At 40.3% G+C, this 23,100-nt stretch overlaps 1 protein-coding gene across 1 annotated transcript in view; it reads right to left on the bottom strand.

Moving 5' to 3' along the window:
* PACRG (parkin coregulated) overlaps positions 1 to 23,100 on the bottom strand; it is a 416,149-nt gene that overhangs the window by 116,051 nt on the left and 276,998 nt on the right. The window contains exon 4 of the mRNA XM_049765530.1: positions 10,379 to 10,528. Within this exon, the coding sequence (XP_049621487.1) occupies positions 10,379 to 10,528 (150 nt within the window). The remainder of the gene's footprint in view (positions 1 to 10,378; positions 10,529 to 23,100) is intronic.

Here is a 23,100-nt window from a genome sequence, read left to right as displayed (position 1 = left end):
AAATTTTAATAGTCCTATTCAAATGCATAGGGACATTGGAGAAATAACTGGCAAGAAAATACCCTAAGATTTACATAACTCTAAGAAAAACATTACATTTAAGGATTTCTAATTTTTTATAATCGATTTGATCTCAGACCCATGCAATAACAATGCATATGAATGGTCTTAATAACAAAATTTCTAAAAAAATTTATCTTCTAAACATATAACACTTCACATAATGTAATTTTTTAAGAATATGCCATTTTTTCACTTTAGTATCTCCAGTTGTTTTTCTTTTTTTAATTTTTATTGTGATAAAAGTGAATCACAAATCTTTTACAGTAGTATTTAAGGCACACAGTGACACCACCAGTGTTGTCCTCCCTCCACCCCTAAACGCAGCATGCATCCCACATCTCCCTTCTTTACCCCCTGTAATGCTAGTGGAACTGTTTCCCACTTGTACAGCTTGTTGTAGATTGGGTATCGATTCTGTTGTTAACTCTGGATTTGGTATTTAAATCTGATCATTTTTTATTTCCACAAAATGAATATATGACTTCTTGGTCTTGGTACTGTGGGGGGGGCAGGGATGCCATTTTTTTAAATGAGCTAACTAACTAGTCAGTTTATCTGAAATAAACAAATTACCCATTAGTTAACTCTATTAGTGGCCATTTTTAAAATTTTCTAAACTCTCAGTACTTTTTCTCCTGGTTAAACATTAAACTAATTAAGTCATTATAGCTTTAAACGGAATAGTTAAATGTTAATATATTAATTGCACAAGTTCAGAGTCAATTTTATATTATTCATGCCAAAGATTTACAACCAAGAAATTAAACAGTAATTAGAACTGATATTTCAATTAAAATCTGAGGGTGTTAATTCTTCAAATGTGTTAGATTGTCTTTCACAGATTTTTTTTTAATGACAATTCTTGAATTACAAAGCTATCATGGAATAGGCAGACTTGGGATATTATGTATTGGTCATAGAAATTATTTACTTAGGGAAACTTAGCTCTATTAATACTAAAATCATTTTTATGCTTAGTTATTCCTCTGGACAGATTTCATTTGGAATGAATTATGCTTTCTTTTTAAAATATAGGAAACTAAGAAATTTAATAGTGCAATAGATTTTCTCTTTGGAGGAGGTGACCAATTCCAAGTAAAAGGAGGGGGCTCACACTTCTCCATATCAGGCTGATGAATTTAATAATTTAATAAATTTAATAATTTAATAAATGTCACACTTTACAATCCTTTATGGAAATGACAAGCATACTTGTGCTAAGGCCCAACAAGTAGTATAGTGGCCATTTGCTTTGCACATGGTCAACCTGGGCTCTCTTTCCGGCACCTCATATGATCTCCCAAGCTCATGAGGAGGGTGTGATGTTAAAACAAAATAAACAGAGTATTTGTTCTATGAATTATTCACAAGAATAGAAGAATGTTGTTCCCTGTTTATTCTACAAATATTCTTTTTTTAATTTTTTAATTTTGGGGGGGGGTCACACATGGCAGCGCTCAGGGGTAACTCCTGGCTTTGTGCTCAGAAATTCCTCCTGGCAGGCTCGGGGAACCATATAGGATGCCGGGATTTGAACCACAGTCCTTCTGCATGCAAGGCTATCTCTCCTCCATGCTATCTCTCCGGCCCCCTTTTCTTTTAATTTTTAAAATGTTATCTTTATTTAAGCACCATGATTACAAACATGATTGTAGTTGGGTTTCAGTCATAAAAAGAACACCCCCCTAAAAAAAAGAACACTCCCCCTTCACCAGTGCAACATTCCCACCATCAATGCCCCCCATCTCCTTCCCTAACCCCCTGCCTATTATTCAAGACAGGCATTCTACTTCTCTCACTTATTAACATTGTCATGATAGTTCTACAAATATTCTTAATTCAACTTCAGTTTTGGAAGAGTAAGTGAGCAATAGTAGGGAAGAGCACTTTTAATTTTCCTCCTCTTGTTATTTAGATGAATAGTTGGGGAGAACAATGTGAATAGTTAGAATAAAGGCATTGCTAACTGTACCATTTAGAAAAAGTAGACTTTTCACAAAGAATTTTGTTTGGAAACAAAATTATTATGCAAATTAAATTGCCTAAAAGAATAAGGTTTAAATTTACTCGATTCCTAATTAAAATTTTTCCAAATCAATCACATGGAAGTTATTATTTAACTTTCCCTATCAGGCAATTCTAAATAAACATCAAATAGTGCTTATGAATACAAAACAATTCAATTCATCAAACAAAAGAAATTTATTAATTCCAAGTTAGAGAGTTTGTTATCAGTTATACCTACAACTTTGGTAATTACGATTTTAGGAAATATATCCTGTGGGTACCAAATTATTTATTTTTCTAATTTCATAAGTATAGCCAAACCATTACTATCTATATCAGTCTGCTTTCCTGTCATACTCTCTTCTCCTTCTATAAATAGGAAGTAAAGTTCTATATCTATTAGGAACATACTTCAAATTAATTTTTCTTAAAAGTAACTTCTGAGTATAGAAAAATAATTAAATTAACAAAGATTAGGAGCCGGTGATGTGGCGCTAGAGGTAAGGTGTCTGCCTTGCAAGCGCTAGCCAAAAAAGGACCGCGGTTCGATCCCCTGGTGTCTCATATGGTCCACCCAAGCCAGGGGCAATTTCTGAGTGCTTAGCCAGGAGTAACCCCTGAGCATCAAACGGGTGTGGCCCAAAAAACAAAACAAAAAAAATTAACGAAGATTAAAAGCCAACACTGTTTACACAACATAAACTGATTTTCTAGTAGTGATTTTTAGAAAATACCATGTAGAAATCCAGAAACCTAGTTTTGTCTCCACTAATGTAACCTGTAGGATAATTTTTCAAACCTCACATGAATATCCCTCATCCTGCAGCTCATAGTTATCTGAGTCAGTGAGCCGTAGTTGACAGGGTTAGTTCTAAAAGGCAATGAACTCTGGTGTCTTTGATCTGGTCTTTCCTTTCTTTATGATCTTGGTGTATGTCTGAAGAGTGGGATGAGGGGCTGAAGTGATATCACATTGGGTAGGGGGCTTTCTTTGCAAGTACTTGACCAGGGTTTGAGCCCCAACATCCTATATGGTCTGAGCCCACCAGGAGTGATTCTTGCATGCAGAGCTAGGAGTAACCCCTGAGCACCACCAGGTGTGGCCTAGAAGTTACTCCTGAGCACCTTCAGATGTGGCCCCTAAACAAAACAAAACACAAAAACAAAGAGTGATATGATCCATTGGCTGACACATCATCCAAAGGAAAAGAGGAGTCTTGAATCTCTTTGACAGTGAAAACAATTCAAACTTCCTTGGACTTTCAACTGCTTCAGAGTGACTCTGTCAAAGCACTCAGTGTGGATGTGAGGGCAATCTGGCTGTGACATTGATTGCCAGGGTTGATTTGGCTGATGTCTGGTTAAGCGAATGTCCCCTTCTTTCCTCACTGCTCTATGTGTGTCTCTCCTGAAGCTGCGCCCTTGGTCGAAGAGGACGGCTTTCACCGAATAAGGACGGACAGTTCTTAGGTCAAGGTTCTACAAGTAGCTGCACTCTCCTGCTAGAACCTCCAAACATGCTCTCAAAGCATTCACAGTGTGAGTTGGTTTTTCTCTGTTAGATGTAGAAAGAGGAGACACATGAGGATAACATGTAGCGCACACTCTCCCTTGTATTCAGGATGATTTATTCTGCATATTTGAGACAGAGGACCTCAGTTTGCAAGCTGAACTTTCATTAAGTCACTTTTTTTACACTTCTGAATTTGAAACTGGGTAGAGAGTAGAATATCTTATCTTAACTAATGGGTGTTTGCTTCTCCAGACTGCAGAAAATAAAGTATGTTTTTAATACTCATTTCAGCTTAGACTTGATTGAATGTCTCTACTCTGTCTATTTTGAAATGTACTCTAGGGATGAACTTCCCTCCATGTGGATGGACCTGGTTCACAGGTGACAATCCTGAGGCTTTCACTGGACTCAGTAATGGGGAGAAGGAGATTCCTGGTCTTAATAATAGAGAAAAGGATTTTCACTACTTTCAATAATGGGTGGAAGGAATTTCACTGGGGAAATCACAGGGAAACTGGTCTTGGTAACACGTGTAAGGAATGGCTCTGAACTCAGAGGATCCAAACTGAATGCCTCCTGGTAGAGAGTCCAGTTACTACAGGAACAGCATTGTTACTGCTGCATGTTTGATGCCTCAAGTCAGGTCAAGTAGCTGTCTCTTCCCAGTTCAGAGTTTTTATCCAATTGTTATTGATTACTCCAGCACAGTAGAAATGAATAGGAAAAAAAAGAAGAAATTTTTGCTTTTGGATGCACATGAATTTGTGAAGAAGATCCACCACAGTAACTCTGATCTGACAGCAAATAATAATTGTTAAAGTGGATCAATAAAACCTCCATTTACTTCAGTAGGTTAAACAAGAATGCTGTCTGGGACAGCTTCAGAACCCCTGTTTGACACAGTGGTATACATCCTTTTGGCTCCTGGCACCCAGTTTGATATAAGATCCTTTTGTTTTTTTTAGATCCTGGCTGAAGCTCATTCATGCAGCTAAGCTGCAGCCACATGAGCAAGTCTCATTTGATTCAATTTGTAGCTTCTTCATCTGTAAAGAAAGGATAACAATCCCAAAAAGGACCCTTCCCTGTACTTTCTATTGTTGGGGATTTTAGGCCATATTGAGGAAATTAATCAGGAAAGAAAATGGTGTTTCTGACAGAATAAGCCAATTCCACTGGTATGGCCATTCTTCCATCGCTAGCTAATATCCTGAAGACAGCCTCAACATTTTTGTTAAAGTTTTACTACCCATCTCTGTCTAAGTCATTGAAATCATCAGACAGTGTGCTTCAACTCAGCAACAGCTGTAAAGCTCGAAAATACCCTGAAAAACACCAATCCTGGGGTGATACTAGTTTCCTTCTTTCCTGAGTTTATCTTGAGTACCGAGCTGTTGTCACAGACATAGTTTAAGATGAGTGTTGGCATCCATCCTAGCCTTGCAGCAGTGGCTTGGCCTGACTTCACCCAAAGACATAGTTATGAGGATGTTTTCTCACCCGCCCCCTTTGCCCCTCTAGGGATCTGAACATCCATTAATTTATCTGTAGATCACTCTGGGGTCAACCCAACAGCTTTGAATCTACCTTAAAGAAGAATCTGACAGAGAGGCCCTGATATGCTCACTCACTTTGGCATATAAAAGCAGCAAAGGAAATAGAGAGTTTTGTAGAATACATCCTTAGTTTAGGATGACAAAGCTAGCAAGGCAAATGTTAAATGATAAAAGGGAAATGATAAGAAAGAAGAGGAAGCAAGAAGTGATTGAAATAGAGGTGCAGGGTGGAATTTTTGGCATTTTGAGTGATGGTACAGCAATACCATAAACATCAATGCCATCGTGACCATGTTACTAACTACCAGAAAACATCTATTCCAATTTACCAGAGTAAAGGACAAAGACCAAAACTCGAGTGAGCATTTGCCCATTCATGAGGTGGGTCATCCCTCCTTCAGTGATGAACTTTGAGGTGACCTTGTCAAGCTGACCCAGAAGGCTCGAGCTGAAGCTGTGGCATCTTCCATGTGGCCCATAGGTATCTACAGAGCTGGGACCTGCAGCCCCATCTTGAAAGTCATTAAGGCTCTAGAGGCTTCTCCATAGAATGCTGAAGGACTAGAGAAACCAGATAGGAACAGAGGATAAGATTTCTTCCTCTGTGAGAAAAGAAAGATAGGTATTAGCCTTGCAGATGGGAAAAAATCCCATACAAATGTAAACTGACATCTAATCCTAGGCTCCATGCATAGGAGAAATGGAGTTGCATGTATGCATACTGGCTGGCACCAGTCCCAGGAGAGAGCCCTAGATGCAGAAAGGTGTCTAGATGTCTATGCAAACAGCTGAACTGGACCATTGCCCCCTTTCCAGAAAACAAAAGAAAACAGCACATCCTTCCTGGAAACTGGTCCCTTTAAGAGCATATACTGAAGGAGTCTCCCCAGTTGCCCTGAGGCCCACTACCTTAGATTGTTCCAGAAGGTGAGGGACACAGGGGCATTGCACATGGGACCCACAGAAACAGACTAGCTCCATTGCCAGCCTGCATTCACCCAGCATTTTACACCTAACAGCCAAATGTTTACAAAGGAAATTTGCAGTGAATTTCCAAAACACAAATCAAAGGGGGAGGGGGGTCACACCTGGCAGTGCTCAGGGGACCATATGGGATGCCAGGGATCAAATCTGGGTTGCCTTAGGCAAATACCCTACTCACAATGCTATCACTCCTGCTGAAGTTTATCCATGTTTTAAAAGACCTTGAGGTCTCAAGGCAAGGTCTCACATACCTCAAATCTCTTGACTTGGGCTTACTGTTTAAGTTTTCATTAGATGTCCAAGCAGATTTTTCACCAATATCAAATGGTTGTTTCTCGGTTTTTGAAAGTTCATTACATTTCAGGGTCAGAGATCTGGATAGAAATTTGAAAATTTTGCCAGTGTAATGTGTTCTGAGTTCAGTCCTTCTGTGAATGGGTCTGAATTTGTGGTAAACATTCTGGTTTGTTTGCATGAACACTTGTTAATTCCAAGTGGCTGACATTCCAATAATCCAAGGCTGTTTGATTCTTGCAGTGGGCAGGTGTTTTTGTGTGATTTTATTTGCTTCTGCCCACTCCATGACATCAAGGACCACCTTTCGACATCAAACTTGAGGGGACCTTATTCTGTTGGCAGAATCCTGTGATTCTGCTCTGGCCCAAGCTTCTCAGAGGCAGTATCCTGCTTTGTTAACTTGTGGTTTCAGCTCTGAAAGCTCTAGCCAGAATATTCTCATTGTCTTAAGTTTCTATGAACTTCAGTAACTTTGGTGAAAGAAATCACTAAGCCAGACTTTTCCCTTCCACTCTGTAGCAATCACTAGCAGAAACACCCCAAATTGGTTGAGTAGGAGAGGGAAAGGAAACATGCTCTAAAGCTCAGACCCGACTTTGGTGTTTCTCTGTTACTGTATCTTCAAGGGGTGATGATGCTATAAAATGACCCCTGAAGCCTGCCAGTTAGAAGGAGGCCCAGGAAGGAATCAGGCTGTGGGGTTGGGGTGGAGAGCCTTCAGGCCAAGGGACCTGGGGAGTCTGGCATGCCAGCTGGGCTCAATACACAAGCATCAACCAGATGCACATTGCTCCACCCTCTCTCCACACAAAATGTAGTAGTTTAGTTTCAGAGCTCCAGCCCCTCCCCACACTGGCTCTCTTGCTCTCTTGTGTTCTCTCTCTTTCTCTCTCTCTCTCTCTCTCTCTCTCTCTCTCTCTCTCTCTCTCTCTCTCTCTCTCACACACACACACACACACACACACACAGTATTTGTCAATGAGATGCAGGCTGAGTCCTTTGTAGCAAAGGTATCATTGCAGCTAAACATTCCAACAGCTGGTTCCTCACTCAGACTCACAGAAGAACCAAAGACCAAGGTGACAAGTCACCTGATGAGAACACAAAGCTCCCAATGCCAGTCCACACTGCTCTGGTGTGGACTAGATCAATCCAGATAGGTTTGATCTATTTGCATAGATTATCATATGCTGATTTGCACAGCCATGATTGTCTATGTCTATCAAATTGTGAGAATTAAGACTCTCTTCTCTTATGCATATTCAAGGCCAAAGCCTAGATGAAGGAGTTTCAGATGCCTTGTCTAGAGTTTGGGGCTGGCCTTACAAACAATGCATTGTTATATGTATTTGGAATAAATTCCAGTGCAGAGAAGCACTGTAGCTTACTTGTACTCACAGGTCCTTTGGCTCAAGGGTCAGGTCGTGGTGCTTCACATGACATGCTGTGTTTTCAGGGGTCTGTTTGAGTTTTGTTATTGCAAAGGGAAGGCCGAAGAGCTTACACTGTCATTAGGCTTAGGTGGGTCTCATAAAACGATATCCATGGGGCCTTCTTTAGGCCTCTTTATAAAGGTCCCCACAGAGCATCCCTTCAATCTGTTACTGTTTAACCACAGCCTCATCTGACCATGTGGAAAATGAAGGCTCCTCAGCACACACACTGAAAGCCACACATCCTCACTGAGCAGATGGGGGCACACTCAGAGCCTGCCAATGGGCTCTGATTTCTATTCTGAGTGCTGGCTTCACTGTGTGTCCCACCTCCTGCTACTTAGTCCCACTGTCCACGCCCAAGAACATCCATTTGACCGTAAAGCAGAAATTGAAAGGCACATATATGCAAGCAGCAGACTAAAGGGCAAGTGGAGGGGCTGTAGATAGGGAACCAGGCCAGCGAGTTATGGGTTACTTTGCGGGTCTCTTCCCTTCTTTCAGGCACTGCCATCGGCCTGTTCTAGACACTAATGGGTGGTGAGATTGAAAGAGACATTACAATATGAATGAATAGGACAGCAAGTTCAGGAAAAGGAGGGGAGAAGAAACATGGAAACCAGTGAGAAGTGTCTTAAATACACAGAAACTGATGATGGTTTTCCTCTTAACATTCCGCATACTTCCAGAAAATGAGAATCCAAAATCAAAGCCATAAGTAAGGATAGACTCTGAAACAGCATACATAGTTCTGGGAATAAAATATCTTTACACAGAAGGCAGCATTCTTCATAGAGCTGCTAAAGCTAAGTTATTTGTGCAGAGAAAATTCTCTGAGTAGCACTGGAACAGAGTGGTAAGCGCCTGGTAATCTTGGAGCTATGGAAATAGTCACTTTGAAAAACTGTTTTAAAGTTTTCAGGATCTTTGGCTCCAACTCTATAATATGCAAACTGCATTCTGAGCATCACACTGACAGCTTGTTAAGATAAGTAGAAAATGAAATGGAAGCTAATAGTTTCCCTCCTCAAATGTCAGGATGATATTAGGGGGCAAAAACTGACTAGACTTTTTGGTGCACGCATTTAGAAATGTTTCAAAATCAATTGCTATCGTTGGGACCCAGCAGGCTGTGATGCCAGTCAAGTCCCCCACGGATCACTTGAAAGTGGACCTGTGCATTCTGCTGTGGGTGGGGAGCAGGTGACGTTCCAGATCAAGATGGAAACACAAAGGATCAGGTGGAAGACATCAGAACCACTGGTTTGGAAAGTCTAGAGCTGTGAAGGAGACAGACATCTCAATGGCATGTCCAACAGACTCGGGAATTTGGGGGCATTTAGGAATGAGCACCACTAGTTCTTAGATATTTGGGGCTGAGTATCGGTTGACTCTCCATGGGTACCCTGAACCAGCATTCACCCCACTGGCACTGTGTGGATTCACTATCAACCAGCATTGAGGCACTGCTGTCACCAGGTAGTGCCCGACTTTTGAAGGACACCCTGCTTTCCTGGTGTGCCTTTCTGATCATGTGTTACCTGATCATCAGTTACCTCAGAATAATGTGGCACATTGGGGATTCTAATAGGCAGGTGTATCTGTGGGGGAAGATGCTTGCCCTCAGAGAACTGTGGGCTACCCTCCTGCCTGCCCTTCAGGACCCTGTGTTGTGGCACCTCCTACCAGCTGCCAAACACACTTTCATCTCTAGGAAGTGAAATGCCAGCGAGGGGTTCACAGTGAATAGGGGAGAAAAGAATGTTTTCCAAGAGAAGACAAACAAGACCTAGGGGTGTTTCAGAGGGCTGGAAAGAAATATGAAATGAACCACAACTTCCTAATGAAACAGCCCACATCCACCACATCAGAGACTCCCCAGATCGAAGAATGCCTTTGTGAGGGCAAAGCACATTATCTGAGCCCACTAGCACTTGGTTAGCCTTTGAAGGAACATTGCTTGGAATCAGTGCATCAGAACATCGCACATAGAAACTCCCCCCTCATAGACTCAGTCACCAAAAGTACAATTTGTTGCTATTTTACAATAGGAGAACATATATTAAGCCTTTTTCAAACTAGCTAGAGCATATCTGAATATTGCTTTGAAGTAACTTTATACCTCTTAATATAAACAATCCACCCTTTTTTAAAACCAAAAAGCATTAAAAAGTAGAATTCCTATTAAGAGGAAAGGAAAACCTAAAACCTACTAATGTATTGGAGGAGGCTTAAAAATACCTTTACAATTTAATTAGGGAAGATTCTAGAACTGCTTCAGAGATCTTGTGCTGGGTGAGAGAGATGGATATGCCAGGGGTCATAAATGAAACTCCTAATGTCCCTGTTTCCCCGGGGAGTCATGGGGAGGAGAGACAGGAGACATCTATTTAGGTATCCACTTAGATTTTCAAATGGGTCTTGGTTTCTGTAAAACCGTAAATCCCCATGGCATTGCTCATTAACCCTGGACAGCTCCCCCTTCCTTAGGACTTAAAGACGCTTCACTTCCTGGGCTCACTCACCGTTCATATTCTTAAATATGTTCAGGATGGGGAGAATCTGACGGTAATAGGGTACCAAAGCTTCTCCCACCATCTCAGCAGACACCACCAGATGCTGGAGGACTTTGAGGGTAACACAGATGACTTGCCGGTTCCGGAGGTTCAGTGCATCTAGATGTCAGAAAGAGGGACAAGTGGAAAAAGGTAAGGACACACATCACCTCCACACTCAGGCCTAGTGCTATGTACCTACTTAATGATAGCATCTTGAATTGGGTGTTCTCACAGAGGCTATGTCTGTCCCTGTGGTCCTTAATGGTGCCATGAAAGATATCTGTTTGCTCAGTTTCGCCACATTGCTCAAGCTCCTCCCCCAGCTAAGAGAGCAGTTCTTCCCTTTCCTAGCAGAAGGATGAAAGTGAAAAGATGAGCTCATGGCTGAAGTGGAAGGTGGATGGGCCAGGAGGGTTGATGGCAAGTGGATTTCTGGGCTAGTTCAGTCACATCCACCACCAGTTACTGAGAGAGAGAGAGAGAGAGAGAGAGAGAGAGAGAGAGAGAGAGAGAGAGAGAGAGAGAGAGAGAGAGAGAGAGAGAGAGAGAGAGAGAGAAGAGGGAGAGAAAGAAGAGAGAGGAGAGAGAGAAATGATGATTCGATTGTAGAAGTGACAACATGGTGATTCTTAAGGATGGAGAGGAAAAGTGAGGTTTCTGAATATTCAGATATTCAGTGGTCCTTCAGCAGGTCACAGTGACCAGGAAGCGCCCTCTCAGGTTTCCATGCCAGGGCAGACAGGTGCCATGGGCCCAGTACTGGGGAGCACAGGAAGAGGCAAGGGCAGATGTCCGGTCATGTCAGGATGTATAGAGAAGGAAAGTAAGGGGGGGGGTACTTTAACTCAAGCTAAATGATCCCTATGACCCATTTGCCTTATCTTCAGAGATGTTTAGAATTCTGGATGTTTGACCCTTCCCCCCACTCTTTACTCCTTCCCACACTTCTTAAAAATGATCCACTGCCAAGTTCAGCTAAGTATATTACCGATTCCTTAGTGAAAAAGTGTTAGAGATGGAAACTGAAACACATGAGCGTTGGCAATAGTCTATAGAATCACCAAATGAGCACATATAATGCTAAGCCAGTGTGTGTGTGTGTGTGTGTGTGTGTGTGTGTGTGTGTGTGTGTGCGCGCGCGCATGTGCGCATGCACTTGCAAGGAAGACTGCTGATTCTATAAAGTCACTGTTGACCTTTTAGGAGTGAATTAACTGAGCATGTGCAGACCCCAGACTCCAGCTCAGCACAGCAGGAGAGACTGGTGGCCACAGAATCCAGCCGATGCTGATTTACCACAATGTTCTCTAAGGTGGTGCATGCCACAGCACCAGTGAAACAAGCCAGAGTGGGCTCAAACGATAATACAGCAGATAGGATGATTGCTTTGCATGTGACTGACCTGGGTTCAATTCCAGAGTTGATGGGATTAATGCCTGAGTACAGTAAGAAATAATAACTGAGCACAGTTGGGTGTGGCTCAGCCCTTGACCTCCAAAAATAAAGAACAGGCCAGAATATGCTCATGTCCTACCAATATAAGCAAAGAGAAAGAGCTTCCATATAGAATATGTTGACTAAGCACATAACATATATCAAACTTTATGCATATATGGTGAAATGAACTGAAATAAAAAAAAACTTGTTGATTAAGTTTAGGAATAAATGAAAGCTCGCTCTTCCTCTGGACAGCAATACAAGAGACTGAGAAATAATTGTTTTATCTAATTGCAATCCCAGTGGAATTAATACATGTGATAAATGTTATAGGACTAATAATGACAAGTAAAATGTCTCCACTGTTAACTCTTCAATGGCAAGTAGCACAGGACTTAGTCTTCTTAGATATCCACAAATGGTTCTGTCACCATTGTAGTAACTGAGAAATAAAGCGGGGCCTGCCCTATAAAAGCCCCTTAACTCCATCCTATGGGGATGATTTTAATACTTCCCAATTTCTACCTCAGTTCTTAAATTTTTCTTTTTGTTCTTGAGGGATCAAGATATTTTTGTTTTTACTATCCCAGTGGGATAAAATAAAAAAGATATTCTGGAAACAAAGTTATTTTCTTTTGAAAAAGTATGTTAACAGATATGAAGAGAATATAATTCTTCAGCTTGAAAGAAAAGAAATATATTTATTCTTGTGTTGATGGGACTGAAAGCCCATCAAGACCAAAGTGAGGACTTTGAAGTCAATATTTAAGGTTTTGAAAAGGGAAACTTGTGAGAAATCTACTCACGTTATATACCAGTACTTGAAACTTACTATTCAGAAAATTGAATTTCTGTTGTACTTCTTACTTCCTTCAAGTATAATCCACAAGACAGAACTTACAGATATAGGTAATTTGCTGAATAATAAGGGGAAAAGTAATGAAAAGCAAAGTACTAAAATTTGTTCATCTTAAATGGTTATGTTACAAAATTATTGTCTCAAGTATAAAATAAAATTTTCTATGGTTTTTGAAAATGGAGAATATTGTCTAAGATTAGATCTGATACCTCTAGTATGGATTCAAGAAGAATGAAAAGTCCACTCATTTACAAATGGAAATACAGGAGCTAGAGTGAGAGTATCACTGGCAGGATGTTTGCATTGCAAGTGGTAGATCTGTATATGGTTCCACAAGTTCCACCAGGTTTGATTCTGAATGTAGAGGCTGGAATAAGCCCAAGAACTACTGGATATGGCCCCAGTACCAAAGACAAATAAAAAGGAAATGCCCTTCACATCTTTAGTTAAGTTGACTCCAAGATATTTGAATTTGTGTGGCACTAGGCACTAATGTAAATGGGATTGCTGTTTTAATATCCACTTCTTCTCTATCATTATTGGTTTAAGAAGGCCATTGATTTTTGCGTGTTAATATTGTAGCCTGCCACTTTGCTATATGAACCTATTGTTTCTACAAGTTTTCTGGTAGAGTCTTTAGTCTTTTTCTAAATATCGTATCATGTCATCTACAAACAGTGAGAGCTTGACTTCTTTTACTATTCAACATAGTACAAGAAGTTCTTGCCATAGAAATTAGGCAAGAACTTCTTGTACTATGTTGAATTGCTCAGGGAGCTGGGGATCAAACCTAGATCAGCTGCATGCAAAGCAAGTGCCCTACCTGCTGTGCTATCTCTCTGGCCCTAGCCTATCTAGTCTAAGAATTTCTATGACCTAAAATGTGGAATACTATATCCTGTAAGCAAAAAATTCCCCATCTACTTTTTTTTCCAGCTCCAAGTACAAGTGAATCTACTCTTTATTTTTTTTGTTTTTGTTTTTGTTTATGAGACACACCTGATGGCACTCAGTGGTTACTTCCAGGCTCGGTGCTCAAGAATCACTCCTGGCAGGCTCAGGGAACCATATGGGACAGCCAGATGAAAGGTAAATGCCCTACCTGATGTACTTTGGCTCCAGCCCAACGGGTCAGTCTATTTTCCCTACAAACTTGCCTTTTATAAATATTCGATTTCTCTCATTAAATATATTAATATTCAAGATGATTTGGTCCATTATCAGACTAGCTGCATTAGCCTGAAATGGGTAGAAATTTTGCTAGGTGAAGGGAACATACCAGATAGCTCATTTATTTGCAAAGCACATTCACATTTTCAAACCAAATGTAGATTTTCTTTTCTGTTCAAGCTAGAACTTCATTGCTAGTAACTAAAACATGGCTTGATTCCCCCCACCTCGCTGGACAATGAAATAATCACATACTCTCATCTGGACATGGAGGAAAGTTGAATACAGGCTGCTATATATCCAAATTCACTATTTCCAGTAGGTTCTATGTGGAGGGGAATCCATTTTTCTCTCATCCTTGATGGGAAGAAACTATTCTTTTCTGTTAATCCAATTTTCCATGAAAGATTTGTGAAGATGAGCAGTTTATTTGTTCCCTTTTTCAATAGGTAAGAAAACTTTCTGACTTTAGATAACCATTGAGAATTTGGTGAGTTTGCTCTTTCTTCCCATCAAATACCTAGTTTTTTAAATAAACAGAATAGTTGTGGAAGGATGTGGCCACCTCAGGACATGGAGTTGCTAAGCTCTAAGCATCCAGAGGCCTTTTTCCTTAAGAGCTACAGGCTCACTTTTGGGAATAAAAATGGGTCAGTAGAGATGATGTTTGTTGTAACAAGAGATTAGCCTTAAGGTGTAAGTGGTTTCACACACAAGAACGCCTTTTCGTCCATGACCCACATTCAACTTAGGCCAACATGGGCTAAGGAGGAAAGAGAGAATGGTTTGGAAGCAAACATGCCTCTTCTCCCTTCAGAGTTCAACTCAGAGTCAACTCAGGAACTCAGTAACTGAGATATGCTGGGCAGTTGACAAAGTATTGGGAGGAATAGTCAATATGTCTGCCCAGATTCAGAGTATTTTGAATACTCTGAATTAGAGTTAGGGGGCTAACTCTCCATAAGCTCCCTGTCCTAACTGGGTTAGTAATGCAATCTGAGTTAACTGAGCCAATATGTTCCACCCACTCTGGCCTTCTGGCAGGTTTAGGTCTTAGTCTCTGATGGGTTTGCTAAGTCAATCTTTAGCTTTTACTTCTGAGAATGCACAAGTAAGAACACTGGCTCTTTCTGACAAGTACGAAAAGGTAACAGTGTCATTTTCAGAACTCCTGAGAGCAATCTGAGGCCAAGAAATGAGCTGTATATAAGGCAAATTTACAGAAGTGGGCAATGATCATACACCTGATGAAAACAGGTCTGAAAAGAGGCTCATTTCTGGATTATCCAGTTATATGAGTGAATAAGCAAAACCTATTCATGATCATTTGAACCAGATCTTGCCTCTTGTACCAAAACCACACTAAATTCCATGAGTTACCTATTTTATCTATTTTTAGATTATTTATTTATTAAATTAAAACCTATTTTTTAGAGATAGAACAGTGGATAGGGGGCTTGACTTGAACATGGCTTGATTCCCGTCATTTTTAGAGCTAGGAGTAAGCCCCAAGCATTATTGAGTGTGGCTCCTAAACCTAATTAAATAAAAACTATCTCTTAAATAGTATCATTTTAAAAATAATTTACTTTAAATAGATTATGTAAAATGACAAAGGATACATGCACTTTAATTGGACATAATCCAGTTATAAAATAGAATTCTGAGAATCATCATTGCATTGTGCCACAGAGTCTTACAATTCCCCCTTATCTGTCATGGGTTTCCATTTGCTATTCTTTAATAAGAGTTCTCTGCTGGTTCCAGAGCAATAGCATAGTGTGTAGGGTGTTTGCCTTGCACATGGATGACCTGAATTTGATCCCCAGTGTCCCATAAGGTCCATGAGCTTGCCAGGTTTGATTTCTAAGCCAGGAATAACCCCTGAGCACTGCTGCCCAGGTGTGGCCCAGAAATAAACAAAAAACAAAAACGAGCCCTTTTCTTTGGAAAAAGCAATTGCTCCAGTTTCCCAGCTGGATCTGTGCATTTGTTTGTCCTTGATAGCAAGGTTATTCCAACTCATTAGAGCCTCTTAATGAGGCCACTGGTATGTGTTTTGCCTATTTGTGGAGCAGAGACAGCTCCATGGTACTTGAACAGCGGGGTCACCTCACCTCTGTGTCTCAACTGCATGTTACTGCTATAAACATAGGGATCACATGGGCAAACGTAGGTGAGTTCACAGAAATCGACTCTCATCACCTCGTTTTTCCAACCCACGGAATGCATAATTATATAACACTCTTGCTTTGCTTTTTCATAGGAAATTATCACAATTTTTTATATAGAATATATAATATGGGGCCAAAGCAATAGTACTATGAGTAAGGTATTTGCTTTGCAGCAGTCAACCAGGCTCAATTCTCAGCATCCCATATGGTCTCCGGAGCACCACCAGGAGAGATTCCTGAGTGAAAAATCAGGAATAAGCCCTGAGTGCTGCTGGGTGTAGCCCAAAAACCAAAAATAAGAATATACATATACATATATATGGTGGCATGCCCAAATGGCTCCATCACAATTTTGGTGGATACTGATACAGATTTCAGCATGGATGCCAGGTACATTTCCCATTAAATTCATTTTGAAGATATTTGTGATGTGTCTTGTGTGCTAGGTAAGACATTAGCTGTCATGTAATAATCTTATTTTCTATTTTTTATGATTTTTTAAACTTTATTGATTGATTAGTTTCTAGGCCACACCCAGTGTTGCTCCTGGCTCTGCTCTCAGAAATTGCCCCTAGCAGGGTGGGGGACCATATGGGATGCCATGAATCAAACCAGGTTCCTCCTAGGTTAGCTGCATACAAGGCAAACACCCTACCACTATGCTATCTCTCTGACCCCAATAATCTTATTTTCTAATGTTACCATTTAGAGGGAGATGTGAAAGGGAGGCAGGTTAAGAAGGTGTAAATATTGGGAGGGGTCAGAATGGAGCTTTGAAGCCCCTGTTTTGTTCAAATCCTTAAATATGAGAAAATGGACAATTGAGGGGAGGAGCAAGGGCAAGGGTGAGAGAGGGGGAACTGAATTAGAAATCAACATAGCATATACACTAGCACTCCATGGGGCAAAGTGGGGAGGTATGGAATGCATGCTGGGAACAGGGGTGGAGGGAGGACAAAACTGGTGGTGGGAATGGCCCTGATTCATTGTCACTATGTATCCTAAATATTACTGTGAAAGACTTATAATTCACTTTGATTACAATAAAATTATTAAATAAAAAAAGAAATCAACATAGCAAAGAATTTGGCTAGAATAAAGATGAAGAGGATGCAGAAAGGGAAATTAAGATAAATGGAGTAAAAAAAAATCTTCCAACATATATTTCATGAAAATTATTGGATTCCATGCTCAAGGATTTAAAGTCAGCAGAAAGTAAAGGGAACTGTGTCCCTGAAAATTAAGGACTACCAGGGAAGATATTTCCAGAAAGAAGTCAAGTTTCCCCCAACAGATGATTGGTTTCAGAAGACATGTTCTATTCCCAGAGTGGAAAACTCTCAGCTCTCAGGGAAGAAGAAATCTTACATTTTTACAGCTCAGGTAGAACTGGATGGAACTATTCTATGGAAAATCTGTCAGAAAGAGAAAGGCAAACAGTAAGTGATCCAACTTGTAGGTAGGATATAGAAAAGCCAAACAAGGAGGAAAACAAATCCTTGCAGAACTGAGGTTACCAAAGGGAAAAGAAAGGAACTCAAGGAACATGGTGGAGGGATATTGAAACTTGGGTGGTACGCATGGTGTGGGCACAATTATTTCCAAGAGGGGTGGAACTATTTCCCTAAAACATATATAGCTTTTCAAACTACTTCAATAAAAATAAATAAATGAATAAATAAATAATTAAGGGGCCAGAGAGATAGTACAGCAGGTAGGGAGCCTTGCATGCCGCTGAGCCAGGTTCAATCCCTGACAAGCCATATGGTCCCGAGCCTCCCAGGAATGATCCCTGACTACAGAGCCAGGAATAAACCTTGAGCATCACCAGGTTAGGCAAAAACAAAAAAATTGCTTGTGAGCTGAAAGCTTGTTGACTAGGAACTAAGGGGAAGAACCTGGATAGAGAAAAGGAGCTGGGAACAGGCATGTGGAGTCAGAGGGGAGAGAAAAGGGCTGGCAGAGCAGGGAGGAAATCCGAGTGAGGGGCTGAGAATTAGAGACCTCCAAGGAACTAAGTGGAACATACACTCTGGAACTGGGAGCCCCCTCAGTAGGCTACACCTGTGAAACGGGCCAACACAGAACCAGGTGGCTCTGTCTGCCCTAGAGGGGACAAGGTAGGAAGTTTGACAGGTGAACAGTGTCCTAGACCAGAACTGAAACTACAAAACAGAGCAGGATCTGACATTGTCAAACTTGTCCTTGCCACCACCATGGTATACAACATCCTCGGGCTTAAACAGACTGGAACAGGTTGGCCCAAAGAGGAAAGGGCTTTTCCCAAGAAGAAGCACTGTATTTGCAGCCAAAAACCTTTCTGAACTTTTCCTCCCTTTTGCACTATGACCTGTGCATCCATCATCTGGGGATCCCTAGCAACCCCAAAAGACAGACTCCCTGAAAGTATGCAGTCAGTCCATCAGATTGATAATCATCAACATACCTGTCACTTAATGGCTTAAGCTTTTGATTTTGGAGATTGGTTATGATTTCAATATATCTTAGCTTGCTCTGAGAGTTCCAATTCTCTTGATCATATTAAGAAAATCTGCTTCTATTCTTTTTTTAATTGTGTCTATTAGAACATTGTGATTTACAAAGTTATTCAAAATGCAGCTGTTTCTGGCAGAAAATGTTTCACCATCAATCCCATCACCAGTGTGAATTTTCCTACACCAATGTTCCCTCACACCACCAGCCTGCTCTCTTAGCATAAGCATGAAAAATTTACTTTCTAATGTTGGCTTCAAGGAAACTTAAAGGAATGGCAAATGGAATTATCAAAAAATAAAGAAATAAAAGCCAATTTATGATGATTGGTTGCCATGTGATTTTAATGTAAGTAAGCTAAAATTGTTTAATATAATATAATGCCAACTTTCATTTACATAAATAATTTTTCAACTCTGGGATCTAAAATATACTGCTTTAGCTTTTATTTTGAAGTTGGGTCTTAGTATGATAATAATTGTCTCCCTGTTATTGATAAGACTATATTTTAATATATTTTATAATTTACACAAAAGAGATAAGACCTACAATTGTAAAATTTAATAATATTGAAGAAAATTTAACAAAAATATGAATAAGCCAATAAAGTACAAAGTGTTTTATACTAAGAAAGGGAGTCTTGGCTTTATGTAAGAAAATATATTATGGATACTTTTTTTTTTTTTTTTTGGTTTTTCGGACCACACCCAGTTGATGCTCAGGAGTTACTCCTGGCTAAGTGCTCAGAAATTGCCCCTGGCTTGGGGGACCATATGGGACGCCGGGGATCGGAACCGCGGTCCTTCCTTGGCTAGCGCTTGCAAGACAGACACCTTACCTCTAGTGCCACCTCGCCGGCCCCTATTATAGATACTTAAGTGTCTGCTCATGTAGACAAGATTTCAATGCAAGTATCTATGGATATTAATGATTAATAGTAATACATAGAATATTAATACAAATGAGACATTGATTCATTATTTTAAATGTATCAAAAATCCCTTAGCAAGTTAGGAGTAAACATACCTTCACTTGTTGTTTTTCACCACACCTGGCAGCGCTCAAGGGTTACTCCTGGATCTTCCCTCAGGGATCACTCCTTGCAGACTTGAGGGACCATATAGGGGATCAAATCTGGGTTAGATATATATAAGGCAGTATCCTACCCTCTGTGTTATTTCTCCAGTCCCTATATTTAGATTCCTTTAGTCTTTTAGAGAGCAGCCATAGCATCATGAGTGAAGACCAAACTCAGTACCAGATGCTGAGAAATTGGTCCAAACCTTTAAAGAAACTCCTTTAATGAGTTTTGTAAAAGTGGCTTCAAGTCTGAATTCCTTAAGCTATTCCCTGACCTTTGCATCATTGCTTCAAATATGAATGATAATATGGATGGAGTATTCTTGGGAAGATGTTCATTTTGTTGAGTTTTTGTCCTATATCACTCTATTGTCTTCTTATAGAGTCTTATTTGATAAATCTGTGAATGTTCTGGACTTTCCTTTGTATATAAGTAATGATATATTTTTTAACTCTTGCTGCTTTCAATATTCTGTCTATATGTTTGGAATTTGTCGTTCTAAGTACAAGTCTATCTTGGAGTTTTCCTAGTTGAGTCTATTTTCTATGGGATGCCTCAAGCCTCTTGGATGTCAGTGCCTATAATCTTCAAGTCTAGGAAACTCCTCTCCATGATTTCTTTAACTGTTGTTCTTCCATATTTTTTGCCTTCCTGTTGTCCAGGGATTCTGATGATTCTTGTGTTATTCTTTTTAAACTCATCCCATAGCTCTCTGGTCTGCTATTCATTTCTTTTCAGACAATTTACTGCCATTCCAAACTATTTACTGCTGTTTCCCAAAAGTTTTCTCCATCTCATCTTGGACCTCTTTTATCTTTTGCTCAGCAGCTGTTCAGAGCTTTGGTTTAGTATTTTCTCCATAATACCCACTGCACTCTTCATTTCCCACTGAAGTGTTCTCATGTCTGCACATTCTTTCTTCTGCACTGCTGGTGTTGCTGACTGTCTGCGCCATTGTTTCCTTTATCTCATCAAACATCCTCCCAGTGATGTCACTGAAGTCCTTGTTTGAGGATTTACAGAGCTGCTTGGTGCTGGTGGATCCCTCTATATACTTGTTTTCACTCATTGAGCTTCATCGAGCTTCTGTGCATTTTCTCCATTGGGTTTCTGAGCTCCAATGGTGCTATGCGAAGTTTAGAGACACCACCAAGCTGGGGCATTGATATGAAGAATTTGGGGCGTGGAGGTTGCTGGGCCTCCTGTTGGGTGCAGGTGAATCTGCCTGTCTCTGCTTCAAAAATGCCCCAGAGTTGCCATGGAAAACTGTATTGGTATGCAGATGTACAGGAGCTGTGAATATGGCAGAGGTTTGATATGGTGGCTGCCAGGCCTAGGCAAATGGGGACCACATGGGATGCCATGAATCAAACCAGGTTCCTCCTAGGTCAGCTGCATACAAGGCAAACACCCTACCACAATACTATCTCTCTGGCCCCAATAATCTTATTTTCTTTTTTTTTTCTTTCTTTTTTTTTTTGGTTTTTGGGCCACACCCGTTTGACGCTCAGGGGTTACTCCTGGCTATGTGCTCAGAAATCGCCCCTGGCTTGGGGGGACCATATGGGACGCCGGGGGATCAAACCGCGGTCCGTTCCTTGGTAGCGCTTACAAGGCAGACACCTTATCTCTAGCGCCACCTTCCCGGCCCCATAATCTTATTTTCTAATGTTACCATTTAGAGGGAGATGTGAAAGGGAGGCAGGTTAAGAAGGTTTAAATGGGCTTTATTTTCTTTTTGTAAAACATGAAAGTGTATCAGATACACTTTTTAAAATTTTTTTTAAATTATAGCATCATGATTTACAATACTGTCAATGATAGAGCTCCATGCGTACAATGTTTCAACACATGCCCTCCACCTCGGTGCCCACTGACCTCCACCAATGCCCTCCCATGCTCTCAACCATTGTTTGACATGCATTTTAGCCTTTAATAACCTAATACCGCAAGTTCCATTCATTGATTTTTCTCATATTAAGCCAATCTTACATTCCTGAAATAAAACAAGCCTCTTTTATTATTTATTTTTTGGAGAGCTAGTATGATCTTTAATATTGATGGATTCAGCTGCCTTATAATTTTGTTTCGAAAATGTTCATGCATGTGATTTTCCTGCTCATTTCCTTCCTGTAATGTCTTGTAAGGATCACATTTATGTCAAGGTTACTCCAGCAACGTCAAACGAGTCAGAAGATGTAGTCTGTGTTTGAAAAAATCAGCAGATTTGATTTATGTCTCCAGTAAAAGTGTGGCCAATGAAGCTGTGTGATCCTTAAACTAGCTTGATGTGAGGTGGGGACAGGTGTGGGACGTATAGGGAGTTTTATCTTTGTCTATTACATTTTTTTTTATCTATTTTCTGGCCTAAGTTTTGATAAGTTAATGTTTACCAGAAACTTGACCACATCAGTGAAATTTCCAAGTAACAGCATTAAAGTTATCCACAACTTTCTATCATAATATTTTCGTTTGTCTGTTGAACACATGAAGGATGTTTCCTTTTTCCTTCCTGATGTTGGTTATTTTAGGCCTTCTTATTTCTCATTTTAAACCTCTGCCAAATGTTCATCAATTTTATTAGCTGTTTTAATATACCAATTAGCATTTGGTGTTTGTTTCACTCAATTACATATTTTTAATTTTTTTCTCATAATAATTTATCTTTCTTGAGCTGCAGCAATGGTATAGCAAGCAGGTAAGGTAAGCACATGCCTTGCATGTGGCTGACTTGTGTTGACCCCCAGCATCCCAAATGGTACTTGAGGACAGTTAGGTGTAATTCCTGAGAGCAGAGCCAGGAGTAACTCTTGAGCACCACTGAGTGTATTTCTTTTTTTTTTTTTTATTTTTCTAATACCTCATGGTGGACTTTATAAAATTGAAAGAATATTTTCTTTCTTTTTTTTTTTTTTTTTTGGTTTTTGGGTCACACCTGGCAGTGCTCAGGGGTTATTCCTGGCTCCAGGCTCAGAAATTGCTCCTGGCAGGCACAGGGGACCATATGGGGCGCCAGGATTCGAACCGATGACCTCCTGCATGAAAGGCAAACGCCTTACCTCCATGCTATCTCTCCGGCCCCGAAAGAATATTTTCTATTATATATTATGACAATTTGTTTTTTTTTCCAGTTAATCCTAAATTGTAGTGCATCTTTTATACTTTTTCTTTTTTTTTTTTAACACCACCCATCACCAGTGCAACATTCCCATCACCAATGTCCCAAGTCTCCCTCCTCCCCACCCGACCCCCGCCTGTACTCTAAACAGGTTCTCAATTTCCCTCATACATTCTCATTATTAGGACAGTTCAAAATGTAGTTATTTATCCAACTAAACTCATCACTCTTTGTGATGAGCTTCCTGAGGTGAGCTGGAACTTCCAGCTCTTTTCTCTTTTGTGTCTGAAAGTTATTATTGCAAGAATGTCTTTCATTTTTCTTAAAACCCATAAATGTGTGAGACCATTCTGCGTT

The sequence above is a fragment of the Suncus etruscus genome, chromosome 18, assembly GCF_024139225.1.
Source record: "Suncus etruscus isolate mSunEtr1 chromosome 18, mSunEtr1.pri.cur, whole genome shotgun sequence".
NCBI classification, from domain to species: domain Eukaryota; kingdom Metazoa; phylum Chordata; class Mammalia; order Eulipotyphla; family Soricidae; genus Suncus; species Suncus etruscus.
Note: the sequence above shows the minus strand (reverse complement) of the source record. Positions and strands in the feature narration are given on the sequence as shown.